The sequence below is a fragment of the Sphaerodactylus townsendi genome, linkage group LG11, assembly GCF_021028975.2.
Source record: "Sphaerodactylus townsendi isolate TG3544 linkage group LG11, MPM_Stown_v2.3, whole genome shotgun sequence".
Classification (NCBI taxonomy): domain Eukaryota; kingdom Metazoa; phylum Chordata; class Lepidosauria; order Squamata; family Sphaerodactylidae; genus Sphaerodactylus; species Sphaerodactylus townsendi.
This window is the reverse complement of record NC_059435.1, coordinates 58,734,380-58,753,935: the sequence shown is the minus strand read 5'-3', so window position 1 is coordinate 58,753,935 and position 19,556 is coordinate 58,734,380. Positions and strand designations below refer to the sequence as shown.

Genomic DNA, 19,556 nt, shown 5'->3' with positions numbered 1-19,556 from the left:
GCTGTTAAAAAGGCTGTTGCCAGTGTAAATGGCTTTACATTCATGGTGGCAGATGCATCCTTCTTATGAATGCTGTATATGTCTCAAGCTCCTTATTTTAATTGGATGATAAAGATTTTAAACCTTTAGTGTATCATGAATGGCATGTTTCTAACTAATAGTTGCTCTATGCAGTCCAACATGCCTTAAGTTTGATGACACAACAGAATACTTTTTTCCCCATGAAGATGTGTGTATACTATGTAACATGGGGTATATAAAGTCATAGCATGGTAATCACTATCATGAGTTTCTAGAGTCCAGTGTCACGATTACTTGTGGGGGATTCTATGTTGCCCAGAACAGATTTGGACTTTTTGCTGCATTCACACGTTTTTTGCTCCATAGCATTTGGAAACAGAGAGGAAAGGCAGGTGTCCCTCTTGAGTTAATTGCTGACCAGCCAATCCTTTCAACCTACCCTCTTGTTGATCTTCCCTTCCTTGCTCTGCAGCACCCGGCAGAACAGCGGGAAGGTGAGGCACAAGCGCCAGGCCCTGCAGGACATGGCGCGCCCGTTGAAACAATGGCTGTACAAGCACCGAGACAATCCGTACCCCACTAAGACGGAGAAGATCCTGCTGGCTCTTGGTTCCCAAATGACTCTGGTACAGGTAAGAACGAGCAGTGTGCCTCTGGACTTACTCTTTCTGTAAAAATCCACTTGCATGATTTGCATCAATGAAGTGAGAGAGCAATGCTAAGCAAGGCATATAATCCTATTCAGGTCTATCCAGCGGGAATTACGCCCAGGAAAGTGCTCGTAGGATTATACTGTGACCTCAGTAGTTAAACCTGGATCTGTCCTTGTCCCATCAAAACAAGTAGTGTGTGGATCATGTTGAGAGCAACAGAAGGAGTTTTAGGGAGAAAAGTTGATCTCTACATGGCAGCATTTATTTGAAAAAAGAAACTGATCCTAGTTTGGCTGAATTGAAGAATTCCAACTCTACTAATTAACAACTGGGCTGCCTCTGTTCTTTTGAATGCCAGTAGAAAGATTCATACTAAGAGTTTAACTAGACCAATAGCTTCTCTTTAGTGACTGCCAGTACAGGATGCTGTTAAGCCTATAAGAAGGCACAGAGATGAAGTGGAATGTTCTTGTTATCCCCAAAGCTGTTTCTTCTAAAGTTGCCCTCCAGGACAATTTTGGCTCAGTTGATAATGACCACCTAGCCTACAGGCCTTTATTCCCACTTCTAACATCCAGTTTTCTTCTTGGTCTCATGTGGAAATAAACAAAAGTGCATGTTTGGTATAAGAACGCTTTATTTTTATCTGCAAATCTGCCTTCATTGACCGAAGCATGCAATTTCCCCCATGTTCCCAATTCCAGATGCTCCTTCCCCTTTGCCCAGAAATGCTGTCACAATCATATGAAAACATATCCTTCAAGGGGAAGGAAAGAATGACAGGGGTGTCCAGATGATGCGGATCCAACAAACGGGTCCCGAGAATTGCGCGTGCAAGGCCTGCTCTCTGGTCGCACCTGCCCTAATGTGGAATAATTTCACCAAAGCCCAACCGATCGAAAGTGACAGTGATGGAACTTGTGAGAACTGGGTCATGTTTTCTCATTGATTTGAAAATGTTTCTCCTTCCAAAAGCGGCTTGTTCCCAAATCATCAAACAGTGTTGCATGACTGGCTTTAATCTTCCATCACAAAGTGCCAGGACTCTTTCTGGAGGAGACCAAAATAAAAAATGTGTTTTCCTGATTTCTATTTCCTCGCCATGACATTGGCCTCCTTCTCTTCCTATCCATCTGTCCAAGTGCCTTTATGCCTGGCAACGTTGTTCTTGTGCAGTTTCTATCATTGCATTTGAATTGCCGTCTCCTCTCAATTTGTTTTGTTAAAAACATTCTGTTCAGCTGACGCTGTGCATTTAGCACATACCATTCCAAGAGGTGTTTGCTAATAATTAACAGTTGCTCTAGAGGTGTAGAAAGCACAACCTCTTTGTGTGTGTTTTAGACAGCTCCCGTGACCTGAAAAATTGCTCTGCTTCTTGGATTGTGTTAGGTTTCAGCAGCTGCTTTTGGTTCTGGATGTTTCCTTTGGACAGTTACATTTCTGTTAAATTTAATCAGATGCTGTTTCTTTCTCAGTTGATTGTGAATGTATGTAAGTAGCATTGTATGCGGTGTTGCGGCAGAGAGGTAGCATAGATTTTTGTTTCTTAAGTTAACTGTGTTTCCTTCTTTGGCTGTTCTGTCTGATGGACTGTGATCCTTCCCGGTAATTTCCTCTGTCTGTATGCTCCCCTGTACTGTCAAAACTAGAAGACCAGTCTAGATGTGTCCTGGTAGAGGGGATACATGTATATTTATATATGATTCCCCTTTTCCCTTATAGACCAGAGGTGGTTACGTGGATTAAGTGGGTGAGGAGAGTTAACCCCCATCTGACCTCACTGTACTCAGCAGATTTGAGGACTTTTCTTCCAGCTCCATTCTAATATAATTTAGGCAGTAGAATAGAAGTGCTGAACTCAAGGGGCACAATAAGGTTGCATGTGGAGGTGGGGGTGGAATTTAGCTTCCCTCATCTATGAACTCTGCATGTTCGTTTTTTAAAAATAGAAACTTATTTAGGTAGAGAAATGAGTACATAGAAGTATAAACAAAGAGAGATGTATAGATTGCCAGCTCCAGGATGGAAAATGCCTGGAGATTGAGCCGGTGGAGCCTGGGCATAGGCAGGGTTTGGGGAAAGAACTCAGCAGGGTACGATGCCATAGACTCCGCCCTCTACAGCAGCCATTTTCTCCAGGAGAACTGACCTTTGTTGACGGGAGTTCAGTTGTAATTCCAAGAAATCTACAGACCTCACCTGGAGATTGGCAGTCCTAAGGGATTATCATTCATCACCCACCACAGTCCAATCCAGTTTGTCCTTGAATATTTTTTTGCTTACTTTATTTTAATCCTTCAGCTTAGTTCCATCCATGCAAGTACACATGAGGCCAGTTCTTATTGCCTCAACCAAAGTCCCATGAACACTTGCTTTTCACTTCCCATTCCCCTGAATGGTTGGAAGTTTAATACAGTTGCCTTCTACAAGCTCCATTGTCATAACTGGGAGAGGGTATGGGAGGCGTATTTATTATAACTATTCAGTCACAAGTGCGGGGGTGGGGAGAGCAGGTCAGCATTTGTGAGTGGCACAGTCTGGAAAACATTGGTTCTGCAAAATTAACGGTACACCTTTTGAACCCCTCACCCTTTAGGGCTCCTTCTTGCCAGACAGGTGGAAAAGTTCCTGACTGTACCCAAGTTCCCAGACCATCTCTGTTAACAACTATTTGAGCTGTTGGAATACACTAAGTAGCCTCCAGCCATCAAAGGCAAGCAAGGCCTGCTTCACCTAGGAGGGGAAGCTTGCTGAGGGGAGATGGTATGGCCCTGGTTGCTGGGGGAGACCAGGCAAAGTCAAGTCAGTGGCCTTTCTGCAGAATTGCAAAGATGTGATAGAATAATTTATTTTATTTATTTATTAGATTTTGTAGACCGCCTCATTCCCAAAGGGTTCTAGGTGGTTCACAATACAATAAAAACCAATAAATTACTTAAAAACATCTACGAAATATAAACAGATAGGGAAAAAAGCGATAATATTAAGATGGAAAGTAGGGAGATGCTGGATCAGCAGCTCTTCGGAGAGGCAGCATGAGAAGAAACCCGTAGGTGCTTTCCTCCAATGTCATGGTACTCCCTCCCTCATTTTCTTCTTCATTTTCTCCTCGCAGCAACCCTGTGACATAAAAGTTAGGTTGAGAGAGGGATGAGCAAGAGATCTCCCAATCGAATTCCTAGCAAGGTGGGAACATGAATCCCGATGTTCTGGATCCCAGTGTCACTTTGCAAGTGTCTCCTCAGCTTATGGATTCAGTGGAGCAGAACTTGGAAGGAATTCTGCAACAACTCAGTTTAAACAAAATTGTTTACTTTTCCTCAACATATAACACTAATCAAGTTTTAACATTTAACATAACAATTCAAGGTCCTGTTTGTTTCATTTCATGTCCCTCTAATTACAGTCCGATAATGCCACTTCCATTTCTTTCTGCAAGTGGGTGGGCTCATGAAGACTCCAGAGGCTTGGTGTACTTGATTTGAGGTGATGAAGGTCCCCAAAAGAACTTTCACCAATTACGCACACAAAAAGCTCTGAGATAATAAATTCATAAACAAGGTGTTAAGAGCTTATAATAATCTATCAAGGTCCCAGCCTGGTAGCCTAGCTTCCTCCAACTTCATGAGTTCTGCAGCCTTCTATTTCTTTCTGTCTCCACCCCTTTCTGGGTCATCTAGTTCTGAATGTAGGGGTTACACAAGCACTACACGGCACTGTCTTCACCCTGCTAACATCAGGGTAGCATCTGGTGCGCTGGCCGGTTGAATGCCCTTGTAGAGCATAAATGTCTTTCCAGTAAGTGAAGATTGTTGAATGAGATGAAGTGAAATTTTAAGGCTTACAGGCCTTTAAAGAAGGCTTGGGAATAGAAGAACTCAGCCTAAACTTAAGAAGCTGAATTCTGTACTTGATCATATTCATGCAATTCTCATAAAGCCAGAGGAACAGGCAACGAGGCCCTTTTTGCTCTGGACTCGGAAACTTTATACTCCTGAAACTACAGAACTAGAACAGGAAGCCTTCTCTGTCTGAAAGCCACAGCCTATATTTATCTCACCAATTAGTCTCCAATTTGGAGGCTAGCAATTTGTCCTGCTAATTTGCAATGAACATGTCATGTTTTCATTTGCAATATTCCCGTAGGGGTGGATTTATTTTATTTTAAATTTAGGTTTAACTATTCCTGTGAAATGAAAAAAAAAGGGCTGTACATTCTTTCCAGAAGGGGAAATATGAATGACTTTATTGTTGAATATGAAGTTATTTGCCATGGTATGACTAATCTACTGGTTCTGGGCTGCTGAGGATCTTGCAGAATTGAAGTTCACAGGCAGGCATAGACTGTAGTTGACTGATGAAGGGGGTGCCCAAACTAGGGGACCTGTTCTTGACTTCTGCCTTTTCTTGTGTAAAATGTCAAAAGGCTTTTTTTCTATTAGCCAAGAGAGAAATAAGTAGCCTCTTATTATTCATTGTTATTCTTTCTTTTATTGTCTTAAAACCTAGAGAAGTGCACTTGTGGAAGGGCCATTCTAGAATAAAAACTTTAGACAAATTTACAGCAGTATGTAGCAAAAGGCATAAACCCACAAATGTATCTGTGATTATCAGTGTCTTTATTTATTGCACTTAATACCCCGCTCTCCCTTGCCAGGGCCCTTCGGGGATGGGGCAGGATATAAATCCAATAAAATAAATAAAAATAAATTAATTTTATTTTTGTGGTTGTTTTGAAACTTTCAGATGTTGACTACCTTGCGTTCCTTGCCCTTAAAGGACACTGGAAAGTTGGTATTGTATTTAATGAGCTGTGAGTGGAATAAATTCATAGAATTTATGAATTCCCCTTCTTCTTGTGCCCCTTGATTAGCTGATCCTGGGATCTGGGGCTCCTTGGGAATACCATGGGATGTGGCAGGAGAAGGGTTGGCATAAATTGCCCCCTGATGATCTCATGCAAAAGGGAAAGGGGTTACTTTCAATTTCCAACTCAAGTTGCACCCCAACATGGTAGCATAACATCCCATTCTGTTCTTGAGAGTCACCTGAATTTCAGGAGCAATTTTGGGGAACAAGTTCAGGAAGGACGAGATGGGAAGTCCATCCAGTGAACATGTTCTGTCTGTGGCAGATTGGATCCAGGCGCTTGTTTTTTAATTTAATATTTTTGATCAATCTGTTCTTTAATATTGATGTTTGAAGAAACGACAAAGCAGCTGTAAAACAAAAACCTAGAGAAGTGCATTAGTGGAATGACAATTCTAGAATAAAAACTTTAGACAAAATTACAACCGTAAGTAGCAAGAGACATAAACTCACAAACGCATCTGTGAATATTCGTCTCTTTCTTCTACAGGACGTGAGCAATGTCATACTAAATTCTCAAGCATTTCTTTGGCTTTGTCGGACATGTCAATCTACCTGCAACACTAATTCATTTATTATTTATTTATTGCACTTAATAACCTGCCCTCCCTTGCCACAGTGGGCTCAGTGAACCTTGTATGTTTGTATCCCTAGCTCCATGGGAAACCACGAGTGAAAATTCAGATGTGCAGTTTCTGAGTGGCTGCTGGAAAGTAGCATGAGCATGGGGGTGATAAAATTACTCTTTGGCATCTGGGTGCATTAGCCATTCAGCTCTACTCCATGGTCATATGACTGTCCTTGTATCCCCTGCATATCTGTCCCAGTCCTGTTGGCCAGACACAATCTGGGAGTTCTGTGTTCAGAAGTTAACTCCCAAGTGCATAGAGATACAGTATAAATTTGGGCCATAGTATCCCCATTGCTAGGTTTCATGACCTATAATGGACTTAGTATGGTGCTCTTGACCCCATTAGAGAAACTGAAATGTACTTTTGAGAGGACCAGGAGAGATATGTGGGGAGCACAAGGATTTTGTAACATGTGCAAAAATCCTCAGTAGCTGCATACCTGCATGATACTGTACCTGTGTCCCAGCAGTGCATTACTATCCCCCCTTCAATGGCACACAGTGGTGTGGGTTGGGCTAGGATATTCCTTGGCCCCCCCCCCCCCCCGAGCTAGTGCTTAGCCTGGGGTCCAGTAATACTTTTAAGCTCTTTACAGAAATGTTCAAATTCAGTCTCGTGCTATCCAAAACTGGTACAGCAATAGAGTTAACTGTTGTCATTCATTGAGTAAGGATGACACTCAGGTCCAAAGATTTGGACAATTTTATATACTACCCAAAGCAACATGAACATCAAGATTAGGTCATGTGGAACCCTACAGGATAGATCCCAAGTTCCTGTCGCTTCGTCATCTCATAACAGATGAATCTACTCCCCTGTTTCATAATGTTTTATGGTTAGGAAACTTTTCCTATTGTTGTGCCTAAATGTACTTTCTCCCCATAATTTAAAATCATTCATCCTTGCCCTCTCCGCAGGTGGGAGAGTGAACTACTGTTCCTTTTCTTTTTTAAAGAAATCTTGTGTTGTACTATGATGAACTTTCTGTTGAATTTAAAGGAAAGATTCCCCCCCCCCCATATATATATATTCCCCCCATATATATTAAAAAGATTCTGTATTTGTTTCCACAAGGACAACGAGCACCCGGAATGCAAGTGTTTGGGGGATGCATTCCTTTGTTATAACAATCTTATTTCGTAATTCAGAGTAAGATTTTCTCTGCCTTCTGGATTACTTTACATTGGAATAATTAATAATAAGATGAATATTTGCAGTTGACATGGAAAAGTTGAATATGTCGCATTTGTTATTGGCCTTTTCAATAAAATGGTAGCACATGCATATAAATCATATGAGTTTTATTGCTCATATAAAGAGTTATGCGGCTAAAACTTCACATTCTGTTGTTGCACAACACAGTCTGATACTGCCAAGGTATGCTTCCGTGCTGCTCTTTGGCAATTTGCGCTGGTGGAACCATCAAAGTATTCAGCTGGGAAGCCGAATGGATGAAGCTGTCTTGTATGGAGTCAGAAACAAAAACAAAACAAGGAGAGCAGGTCCTCAGTACAGAATGTGAAAAGCAACACCACGAAGGACTAGAACATTTTCATTACATTTCTATCCTCTGTCTTGTAGTTCCAGCAAGCAAGGGGCCATGACTCAGTGATAGAGCATCTGTGTTGCCTGCAGAAGGCCCTAGGTTCAATTCCTGACCCAATAAAGCTGTTCCTATTCTGAGTAGACAAGACTGACTTTGATAGACCAAAAGTCTAGGGCGTTTTTGTTTCTTTAATTCTAGAGATGGGCTGTGGATCAGTAGAGTGCCTGCCCTGCATATAAAATGTGCCCCCTTCAATTTATGGCATCTCCAGTTAGAAGAATCAGGTAGTATGTGAAGTGAAAGACCCCAACCTGAGATCCTTGCAAGCCACTGCCAATCAGAGTAGCCAATACTGACCTTAATAGGCCAATTGGCTGATGGGAATCGTAGTCCATAACATCTAGAGTGCCAAAGGTTCGCCACCACTGAGCTATGGCAATCATTTTGTGACTGACCCCACCTTCTGTGGCAGCCATTTTGTGACATCCATCTTGTTGCTGTCAGAATTCTATGCCATGTCAGAATTCCAAATGCGTTCGCAGGGTCAAAAAGGTTGGATGCCCTTGGATTACACCAGGAAGGGGGGATTGGAAGAAATAGCCTCTTCACTTGTTGTGTGGGTGAAACTGGTGATATCTACTCATTTCCCCTCAGGCTGGATCCCACTAGTCTGTCCCAAAGAATCTCTGGACTCTTAGGGATGCAGGAGTCTGTAGAAGGGAGAAGGAAAAAAATATGTTCTGTGTACTCCTTCCAAGCATTATTTGAGGAATGCAGTCCATTATTTTAAAATAAATTGGCCCAGACTAGCCTGATCTTGTCAGATCTAGGAAGCTAAGCAGGGTTGACCCTTGTAAGTACTTGGATGGGAGACCATTAAGGAAATTGAGGGCTGCTGCACGGGGGCAGGATACAGCAAACCACCTCTGAACACTTCTTGAATCTGCTGTTCCTTGTCAGCTCTTTCCACCCTACATGAAAAACGGAAGCCTCAACAGTCGCTCTTCCCAAAGCAAGTGTAGAAGAATGAGCAAGTTTGCTTGGTTCTCTTCTGTGTCCCTTGCATGAAACCTCTGAGTGCTCCCCCCCCCCCTTTGTATGGAAAGGAAAGAAAACTTGTGCATTTGTTTTTTTATTTAGGTATCAAACTGGTTTGCCAATGCACGGCGTCGCCTGAAAAATACTGTCCGGCAGCCAGATCTGAGCTGGGCTTTACGGATAAAGCTGTACAACAAGTATGTTCAAGGAAATGCTGAAAGGCTTAGTGTCAGCAGCGATGATTCATGTTCAGAAGGTTTGTTTAATATTTTTATAATGTTGTCTGTACAAAGCCAGCTGAATTTGCAGGTTATTGAAAATGGCTAATCTGGGAAAATTGTCCGTCAAGCAGGCAGAGTTTTATACCAAGCTTGACAATGAAGCCCTAAACATGACCACTAATTCTTAGTTTATTGAGGTCAATGGGCTTAGAATGGTGGCACAACTCTTAGGTTTACACTGCAGTTACGTTGCATCCACTTAAACCAGCAAAAATTCAAAGTTCATTCACATGGTGCTTTTGACAAGCATTAGATGTACTTGACCCATGTTATGATACTTGTAAGTCACAAGAGATCTAAGAATTCATAATTTCACACTTTAGATAAAAATCCCAGCAAAGACACAGAGTAATTTATCTTGGGTTCTGTGTGGTTTCCGGGCTGTATGGCCGTGTTCTAGCAGCATTCTCTCCTGACGTTTCGCCTGCATCTGTGGCTGGCATCTTCAGAGGATCTCAGAGGATGCCAGCCACAGATGTAGCCGAAACGTCAGGAGAGAGTGCTGCTAGAACACGGCCATACAGCCCAGAAACCACACAGCACCCAAGTGATTCCGGCCGTGAAAGCCTTCGACAATACACAGCAACTTATCTGCCTGACTCAATGTATCATATTGGTTTCGTTTAATTCTTTGTGCTAGGTTATTCTTCAGTATAGACTGCAGCCCCTCTGACCCCCTGTGCACATGCAGAATAATGCACTTTCAATCCACTTTGCAATTGGATTTTACTGTGCGGAACAGCAAAATCCACTTGCAAACAATTGTGAAGGAGGATTGAAAGTGCATTATTCTGCATGTGCGGAAGGTGCCTCTGACATTGCTGGCTACAATCTTACATTGGTATGTTCCAGTCAACACTTTGAGAATCACTGGTTGGGATCCCAATAAGCTATTCTCAGCATGCCTGAAGCGTGGGCATGTCCAGAGTGATTTTTGCCTTTGAAGAGCAGCCTTTGTGCAAGCTGAGAAACTGCCTTTAAAAAGTTCCCTTGGTCTCAAATGTGGGTTGCCATGGGCCTTGGTATGGGGTTGAGGGCTGCTGTTAGAGAAATATAAGCGCCAAACATCCTTGAGCATGTGGAACCAGTTGCGCTGTTCTTTGGACCTCAGCCACTGAAATCAAACTGCACACCACACAGTATATTTGAGTAAACTGTTTATGAAACGGCAGACTTATCTGCTAGAATTGTTCAGCATCCCAACCATATGCTGCCTGTAAATAATTTTGTCCGCTCCTAATTGAAGAACAGAAAAGGGACTAGAATAACTCTACCCACTGTAGAAGGAAAAACTGATGGACTCACAAACTATTTTTGAACAGGAAAAATATGTCATTAGCAAGCAAACTAAATAGATTTTAGAAAAGGCCAATATGATTATCTAGTCTGATTTAAATTTTCCAGCAAAAGTTATGAATACTTTTTAAGTAGAGAAGGACGCCTAGGTATTTCTGCCTTTTGATGTGTCTTCTTTCTTCAGATGGTGAAAATCCTCCAAGAAGCCATATGAACGAAGGGGTATACAACACACCAGTTCATCACACTGTAATTAAAACTGAAAGCTCAGTAATAAAATCTGGAGTTCGACCAGAAGGAAGTGCCAATGAGGATTACGTATCACCCCCCAAATACAAAAGCAGCTTGTTAAATCGCTACCTGAATGACTCATTGAGACATGTCATGGCCACAAATGCAGCCATGATGGAAAAAACAAGGCAAAGGAACCACTCGGGTTCGTTTAGCTCCAATGAATTTGAAGAGGAACTGGTGTCTCCATCATCCTCTGAGACTGAAGGCAATTTTGTCTACCGAACAGGTAGGATATCATTTTAAAAGCAGTTGCTTTTTGTTTATTCATCTGATTTGGAAACGAATGTTATGGCTCCCAGTGCTGCCATTTTTAAGTGAAATGAGTGCAGGATCAACATCTCACTGAGGTAAGTCGTTATTACCCCAAAACACTGATTTATAAAATAGAAATGAGAATGGGGGACCTCTGCAAAGATCTCCCATTATAGTCTTTTTCATAGTACAAGTGTAAAAGCTATGATCCAGATTCTGAAGCTGAGAATGTTTTTTTACAGAACTACACTGGGTTTGGATGAAATATAATGATTTTTTGAATGATCCGTTCTGATGTCTGACAAAAAACCTATCTTTCAAATGTCTATCCCATCTCTCCAACAGCAAATGTGTCACAAGAAGGCTAACGACAAATCGTAGAATAACATGATGTAAACAAATTAAATACCATATAACAGCTGACACGATTTAAACTAACAAACAACAATAGAATCAGTATACATTTTTTTAAATATCAGTATCAAAACTGGAAGCTGAAAAAAATCTTAAACTTTGAGGAGAGAAATAACTAGAGCTGAACAGAGACATACTGCAGATCACTGTTGGAGTTTGTGATTGACGCATGAAGAAGGATGGGATCTGAACGGGACTTGAACAACAATCCTTCACAGCTGTTTTTTCCTTAAAGGAAGGCACAAAAGTATATGTGTAACTATAGTTCAGTGTTGCTAGTAGGGAACTTTAAAACTCAAAACTTGTACCCCAAAAATATTGTTGGTCTCTCAGATGCTACAGGCTTGAATCTAAGATTATAACAGGCATAATAGATACTAAAACGAATCAGTACATCTCTTTTTAGGTGGAACCATGAAGGTATTGGTGGCAGTATTGAGTTAGAAAATCTACTGTGGCATTCATGCATCTTAGCCATGGAATGGGAGATAATGGTTTGCTGAAGAACTGCAGGTTTTGTTGGGTATTTGAAGTTAGTAGATGATCGGTGTAATCTTATATAGTTACTTGAGCCTATGCCTATCAATTTCAGTGCACTTAAACTAGAATAATTTTGCATAGAATTGCGCTGGATGTTGTAATTTAGGGCATGTTTTTGCTTAACCTGCAATGTATACAATTTATATGAGTTAATGAAATACAGCAGTAAATGTATTCTTCCTTGGCCTTGGTGCATTGGGGTGGTGGTTGAAGGTTAACCCTAAAGATCTCCAATTTCTGGAGCAATCCCAGTTTTATTCAACAGTTAATCTAGCTTAGTTTTAGTGTTCAATCATGTTCAATGTATTGTGAAAGGCTTTCACAACTGGATTCCACTGGCTCTTGTGGATTTTCCAGACTGTGTGGCTGTGGTCTGGAAGTTTCTGTTCCTAACATTTTGCCATCATCTATGGCTGGCATTTTCAGAGGCATGTCATGGTGAGATGCAATTCTCTCTGCGGCACAATACTCAATATGCATTTAGTGTAAAGGGATAAATCCCAGACTCTTCAGCCTTTCCTCATAGGGAAGGTGCTCCAGTATCTCCTCATCTTGGTTGCCCTCTTCTGTACTTTTTCCATCTATGTGATACCCTTTTTGAAGTATTCCAAAGGAGTCCACACCATAGATTTATACAGGAGTCTGCACCATAGATTTATAATATTGTCTGTTTCAATTCAATCCCTCTCTGAATAATCCTCAACGTAGAGATTGCCTATTTCACTGCTGCATCACACTTTTATTGAGCTCTGTACTATGATCTCAAGATCCCTCATTCTCAGCAATTTTGGATTCTGTTAGCTTATACTTGAAGCTGGGATTTTTTTTTGTTTCAGGGTGGTATAGTGATTAAGAGCAGGTGGATTCTAATCTGGAGAACTGGGCTTGATTCCCCACTCCTCCACCTGAGTGGCTGAAGCTTATCTGGTGAACCAGATGTGTTTCCACACTCCCAGTAGGTCTGTCATCACACAAGTTGACTCAATTCTTCAAACCCCCATCCTGAAAATAGTGACTCCTGCATGGGTACATGTAAATATGTGTATCTGTTTCTATGGCAGTCATATCCTCTGACAGCAAATTCCACAACAGTCCCTTACTAATAAAAGAAGTATGTCCTTTTGTTGTTGTTGTTCCGAAACAAATAATTTTCCAACTCCATTAGGTGTCCTTGAATTGTAGTATTGCAGGAGTGGAAGAAAAGCCCCCTGTCTACTTTTTTTCACCTTGTGTACAATTTTATAAGCCTATATCACGGGCCAGGAAGGAAGAGGCATGGTGTGGCCCAATCTTAACAGATCTCAGACGCTAAGCAGGGTCTGCACTTGGAAGGGAGACTGCCAAAGACGACTTTGCAGAGGAAGATAATGGCAAACCATCTCTGCTTCTGTCTTGACTTTAAGGCCCCTTGCTTGGTTCACCATAAGTTGACTGTGACTTGATGTCACTTTACACACCCACATATCATGTGTTCCCCCTTTTTTTCTTAATGAACTGTTAGATAATTTGATTGTTTATTAGCAAAGAAAAAATAATCTACCCAGAGACAATTGCTGTGGTTATATAAAGTTTACTTACTAATAAGGATAAAAAAAGGGTTACATGGAATAAAACAAAGAACAGCTTTCTATCCTAGCACTAACAGGATTGCTTTACTCAGGCCCATGTGAGCCCACATGGTGCCTATGAGCAAGGCAGGAATTCATCTTGTGTGAATCCCAACAAAGAACTTCTGAGCATGTGAGTGAGACAAAGGAACACAGATAACTTTATCACCTCTGACCTACGTGCCAAGTCTCACCTATGCAATGCCGGGTTAACTAGCCAATGACTTAATCAATGAACTGTGACCTCAGTACCTAATTAGCATGCACATAGTTAACCCCTTCTAGTCAGGATTGTGACAGACACTTGCAAATCCTAACATGAATTCTTTAGCCTTTCTCCACGGATGCTTTTTTTTTCAAGCTCTGCAATATCCTCTTTGAGATGCACTGACTAAAAGCGGAACTGTACTGTAGCTCTTCATGAGGGCACTGCAATACCTCCATTTTCTTGTCAACCCTTTCCTAGCATGCAGGTTGTCTTTTTCACTGCTGCTGTACATGCATGTACTTGCCATCAAGTTGCAGTCAACATATGGTGATTCCATGAAAGAGTTTTCAAGCCAAGTGAGAAGCAGAGGTGGTTTGCAGTTGCCTTCTTCTGCAGAGTTTTCCTTGATCCTGCTTAGCTTCCCAGATCTGACAGGGTCAGATTATATGCTTCTTTCCCTCCCACTGCTGTGCATTGAGTGATATTTTCACTCAGCGACTCAGTACAACCTCAATATCTCAATTTAAGCCAGTTCAGAACCCATAAATTTAAATTTAGAATTGTTTGTTCTATTGTGCATCACCTTACACTTGCCAACATTTGCCATGTTTTTGCCACTCAGCCAATTTAGAGAGCTCTTCCTGCACCTCTTCACCATCTATCTTTATTTTCACCACTGAAACTAATGCAGTATCAACTGCACACTCAGTCACTACTCCCAATCCCAAATAATTTATGAACACATTTAATAGCATTGGTCCCAGTGTTCATTTCCCCCCACTGCAAGAGCTATCCCCCGAAAGCACTTCCTGGCCACCATTTTGTGGTCATTCCATTTTTTAAAAACTTCTTCATAGATTTGTAGCTACGAAGTTTCAAAGCCTCATACTGCCATTCTCTGGGGTCATGTCAACCTAGCTACGTAGACACGACTGCACAACATTTCAGAAAATGACTGAAACACAGTGTGAGATGTCTGGTGCGAGCTCAGAAAATGGTGCCGACAAGGAAGTCTGGTGATTGGAGAGCCATGGGAAACGTTCTAAAGAGATTGCACAGCAATTGAAAATGTTTCCAAAATGTTTTCCAAGAAGAATCAATTGGGAACATCATGCAATTGAAACATTTTCAGGCAGGAAATAAAATGTTTTCGGCTAAAAGCCAGGTGGAACTCCATGGTGGAAACATTTTATTTTCTGCCTGAAAATGTTTCAATTGTGTTGTGTGGAAAGGGCCAATGTGTGGCCCAAGGCCATCCAGTGAGTTTCATACCAGAGAAGGGATTTGAACCAGTGCCTCTCCATTCCAGTCTATCATTCTGGCTGTTGTTCCACTCTGCCTAGCATCCCAGTCGGTCATTCACTACACAAGTCTCTCACAGGGGTCTTCTGACCTCTGAATGACTTTGGAGTCACCTCTTGGGAATCGGTCAAACTAGAATGAGACCAGATTGTCCTTCTTTTTCTACCCGTGTGAAACAGATGCTGTCTTTTTTACTTTCCCTTTTTCATTCCCTTGATTCTGTAGATCTCTTCATACAAAGGAAAAATCTATGTCATGACTCTAGATTGGCTATAGGTTTTCTCCATGTGCATATTCTCACAGTTGGAATCTCCGTCCATTTCCTCATTTGTTCTTAAACTCATAGGAGGAATTTCAAAGCACTGAGTTGAAGCTCTAGGGCTTTGTGGAAGTTTTCAGGTTGATTGTCTAAAGAGGAACAAAGGATGCTCTGTTTGGTTTAACCTCCAGGTATCCAGGCCTGGAGAGGGACTTCCATTTGGAGACAAAACTGCCCCACCTTTTGCACAAAGTCTGGGACTGAGCCTAGGTACTGAGCATATTAAAAAAAATTTAAAGCCTCGCGTAGAATAGGAGCTGTGGTTGCATAGTTAGTGTTTTTTTCAGATGAAATCTCTTGGTTTTTGAATACTATTTTTCAACATTCCAAGTGCATTTGGTCTACATTATGTGATAATTGCCTGCCAAATTCTAGTTTTTAAAATGAGCGTTGTTCAAGCGAGTATATGGTAACTTAAGACATGAAAACTTCTGGTTTTCTGTACTTATACAACTGGAATTCAGAAATGGGGCATAATCTTAATACAATTGTTACTGGACTCTGTCCCTTGCCTGCCAACATTTTAGAATTGAGTGGGGGGAAAGGGATTTTTTTATTAGGCCAAGGCAGCTGTACGATAACCGCTGCAGCACTAATGGGCTGAGCTTTTGGAAAAACAAGCAGCAAATTGTTACATGATCGTTCTAATCTCCCTGTTTTTATGTGCTGAGAATGCCTCCTATTTCGTGTGCAGCGAAGCTTTGGATATAACAAGCACAGTTCTGAAAATGAAGCTACTTTTATTCATCACGCTTGTGCTAAGTGAAAAGGGGCATTAGGCTGAAATAAGGGTAGAGGAGAGAGAAAGGGCTTGTGGCTCTAAATAACCCATGAATTTTAAGTGTAATTTAAATAGCAAGAGCAGAACCAATTTTAAATATGGTTGATGAGCAATTAGAGTTTAGAACGTTTCCTCTAATAGGCTGGATTTCAGAAGTGATATTACCACTCGCTTCATAAATACGTTAGCCAGTTTAGGTTACTCAGTTCCATTGCACATCAAGAAAATGATGTTTGTCATCTTAGAATCCTCCACAGACATTTTTTGGCATGTTAGAATTTTTCAGAACATTTGGCTATGAGAAAACTGATATGTAATTTCAGGTTATTAATTTGTTCATTATAGCTTGGGTTACAAAGCAAATGTACATAAGTGGTAAAAGTTGCATTTCCAAACTATTTTGAATCACAGTGGCTACAGCATCTCACAGAGAGCCCCGTTATGCAGAGTTGTAAGCTGCAGTTTAGCAGTCGAAACTCTGCTCAAGCCTGAGTTTGATCCCAACAGAAGTCGGTTTCAGGTAGCCGGCTCCAGGTTGACTCAGTCTTCCATCCTTCCGAGGTCAGTAAAATGAGTACCCAATTTGCTGGGGGTAAAGTGTAGACAACTGGGAAAGCAATGGCAAACCACCCCAGGAAATATAGTCTGGCTAGTAAATGATGTGACATCACCCCATGGGTCAGCAATGAGCTGGTGCTTGTACAGGGGACTACGTTTACTGATTAGAATAAGTGAATTATGTTGATACAATTGTATTAATAGAATGATGATTCATTCTAGATATAAATTGTACATTAAATGTTATTTGTATAAATGGTTGTAGCTCTCCAGAAAGACATTCAGTGCTGCTAAGCATTCATATCAGTGGATTGTTCTAGTAATGTTTAGTCGCATAGCATGGCCACACATCTAGCGATTAAAACACACCTCGGTCTCGTAGGAACAACTGAATGGACTGTTCTTTCCCTGTGATTTCTTTTATTAATCACAGAAACTGTAAAGTATGCTCCTTAATTATTAGTGTCCCGATACAGGCTTCTGTGCAAATATAATTTATGGGGTTGGGACTTGAGGTATCAATTTGGATTCATATCCTCATATGGACTCCATCCATGTTTTGACCTAACTAGTAACTCATTTAAAAAAAGCTTTCTGAGTGTGTGACTGGAGATGTATCAGGATGTCCAGTTAGAACAAAATATGAGAAAAATATCTTAATCCTGCCTTCTTCTCTCACGCTTTGTACCTAAAAAAATATTTATCACCACATATGATCAGAAAATGGTCTACTGCTAACTTCTTATGGCTGGGATTTAGCACCTAAAGGAGCATTAAAAACTGTGGAATGATGTCTTCATGGACACAAGGGGAATTTTGCTTATATTCTGGAAGTGCTGTAAATTTGTGGATGGCAGTTGTAGAGTTCATTCTGTTTATTGCTGTTGCTTTCCAGGTTTTGTTTTAGTTTATTCATGTTTTAAATTGAGTAAATTTATTTATGGTTTGATTGTTGAAAGCCACACCAAGCCCGTGAAGGGAAGAGGAACAAAAAAATTAAACAAAATAATAAATAACATTTTAAAATTTTCCCTGAAAACTTTGCCTTGTCAAATGCTTTGCGTGGGTGTTTTCTCTGTTGGGGTTTTTTGCCTGGTAAGTATAGATACATACACACATATCCTTTCATGGCCCATATTCTCTGCAAGTTTCATTAATTTCAAAAACATTTCCATATATTTGGGATTTAATTTGTGCCAAGAACAGATAACAAAAGAATAAATATAAGGCCTCAAGGCAAGTGCATTTCTCTCAGTCCTGAGTGGCTGCAGAGAGTTCCCTCCCTTCAGAGACACAGGAAGCATCCCTTGTCCAGAAGATGCCTATTCCTAATTTAGCTGAGCTTCAGTATCTTTCTTTTGTTTTTACTCAAAATGAAGCACTGAAATACATTTGTTCCTGTTCAAAGTAGTTGTGAAAGCACGGGTGTTGTTTGCATGTACAGTTGCAAAGGAGAGCTGAAAAGCCTTGAAATCTCTTTGGTACTGATAGGTTTCAGTCCATTCTAGTTTGTGTAACTTAACAGCATAAGGAAGGCAAACAGAAAAAAAGCAAGTCTGAGTGGGTCTACTGGGAAGCAAGTCCCATTTTATTCAGTGGAACTTATTTCTAGGAAATTGTCCTTAAGACTGGAGCCTTTTAGATTGCAAAACCTGGAAAGAGCAGCTCTTGAAAAGAATTTATTTTAGGTGCTTATACTCTGAAGAGCTTTGTGGCTTCTATATTGTTCTCACTTTCTTCTTTACACTCATTTGCCCCTCCTCTGCGGCCGTGGGACACTCCTACATTTATGGGGTCTGACCTTGGATATTTTCAGTATTAATAATACAAGCACCACAATTCCCAGGGGCCATGAGTAAAGGCTGGAGAACTCTGCCTATAACTTGAGGATTCTCTGTACTTCAAGATTTTATTTCAGTAGAAGCCAAATATAGGTGTGTTATCTGGTCTTGCTATCTTTTTCCCATTTAACTTTAAAAAGCAAAATGTAACATGTAATTCTAAGTGGAGCTATAAACTGCACTTATCTTCTGGAACCATTCAAAAAATCTTTGACAACACTTCTCATGGCAATATTTGAATTGCATTTTTGTGTGTCTGTAAGATGTGCTGCAGATTACTGTAAAGTAAATGGGCAGTGGAGACAAATATCTGCCACTGCAAAATGTAAACTTTCACTAGATGAAAATTGGATTGCTGAACACAGCACACGAGGGCACATTCCTGATATTTTTAGGGCACATGTTAAAAAGTTTGCAAAGTCAGCTGCTTAAATAGTATTTTAAGTGTTCCTTTTATAATAAAAAAACTGTTGCTCAAAAATAACAAGTAAGTTAGGCTGTAAAATCTTAAAATCCCTGAAAGGTGGCAGTTGATGACCTAGGAAAAGGTTAGTTATTGCTCTTGAACAAATGGTATAATTTAGGGGTCTTCAAACTATGGCCCTCCAGATGTTCAAGGACTACAATTCCCATCAGCCCCTGCCAGCATGGCCACATGGTAGGGCTCATGGGAATTGTAGTCTATGAACATCTGGAGGGCCATAGTTTGAAGACCCCTGGTATAATTAAATAACATTTTAGACACCTCAGTTGAATCAAATGCTACATATTCTTAAAACAGTAAAATTAACATTTTTTCAATTCAGAACCCGAAATATTGCTTGGTATATATTTTGCAGCAAAATAAGAAAGTGATATATTATGTACCTGAAACTGTTTTATACTGAGTCATTCCCTTGGCCTATCAATGCCAGTATTGTCTATTCTGATAAGCATTAGTTCCCCAGGGTTTCAAGTTCAGGAACTTCACATAACCTACTGCTTGATCGTTTTAACTGAAGATGCCAGTGACAGAATCTAGGACGTTTGGCATTCAAAGCCAGTCTTCTACAACTAAATTGCTGCCCCACCTTTATAGTGTGTGAGGCAGTTAAACGTGCA

General features: G+C 40.7%; 1 protein-coding gene across 4 annotated transcripts in view; it reads left to right on the top strand.

Annotated features, from left to right (window-relative positions):
* The window catches only part of MKX (mohawk homeobox), a 63,995-nt gene that overhangs the window by 12,728 nt on the left and 31,711 nt on the right, over positions 1–19,556 (top strand). For all 4 annotated transcript variants that reach the window (XM_048511749.1, XM_048511752.1, XM_048511751.1 and 1 more), the window contains exons 3-5: positions 494–653; positions 8,865–9,018; positions 10,524–10,859. In XM_048511749.1, the coding sequence (XP_048367706.1) occupies positions 494–653; positions 8,865–9,018; positions 10,524–10,859 (650 nt within the window). The remainder of the gene's footprint in view (positions 1–493; positions 654–8,864; positions 9,019–10,523; positions 10,860–19,556) is intronic.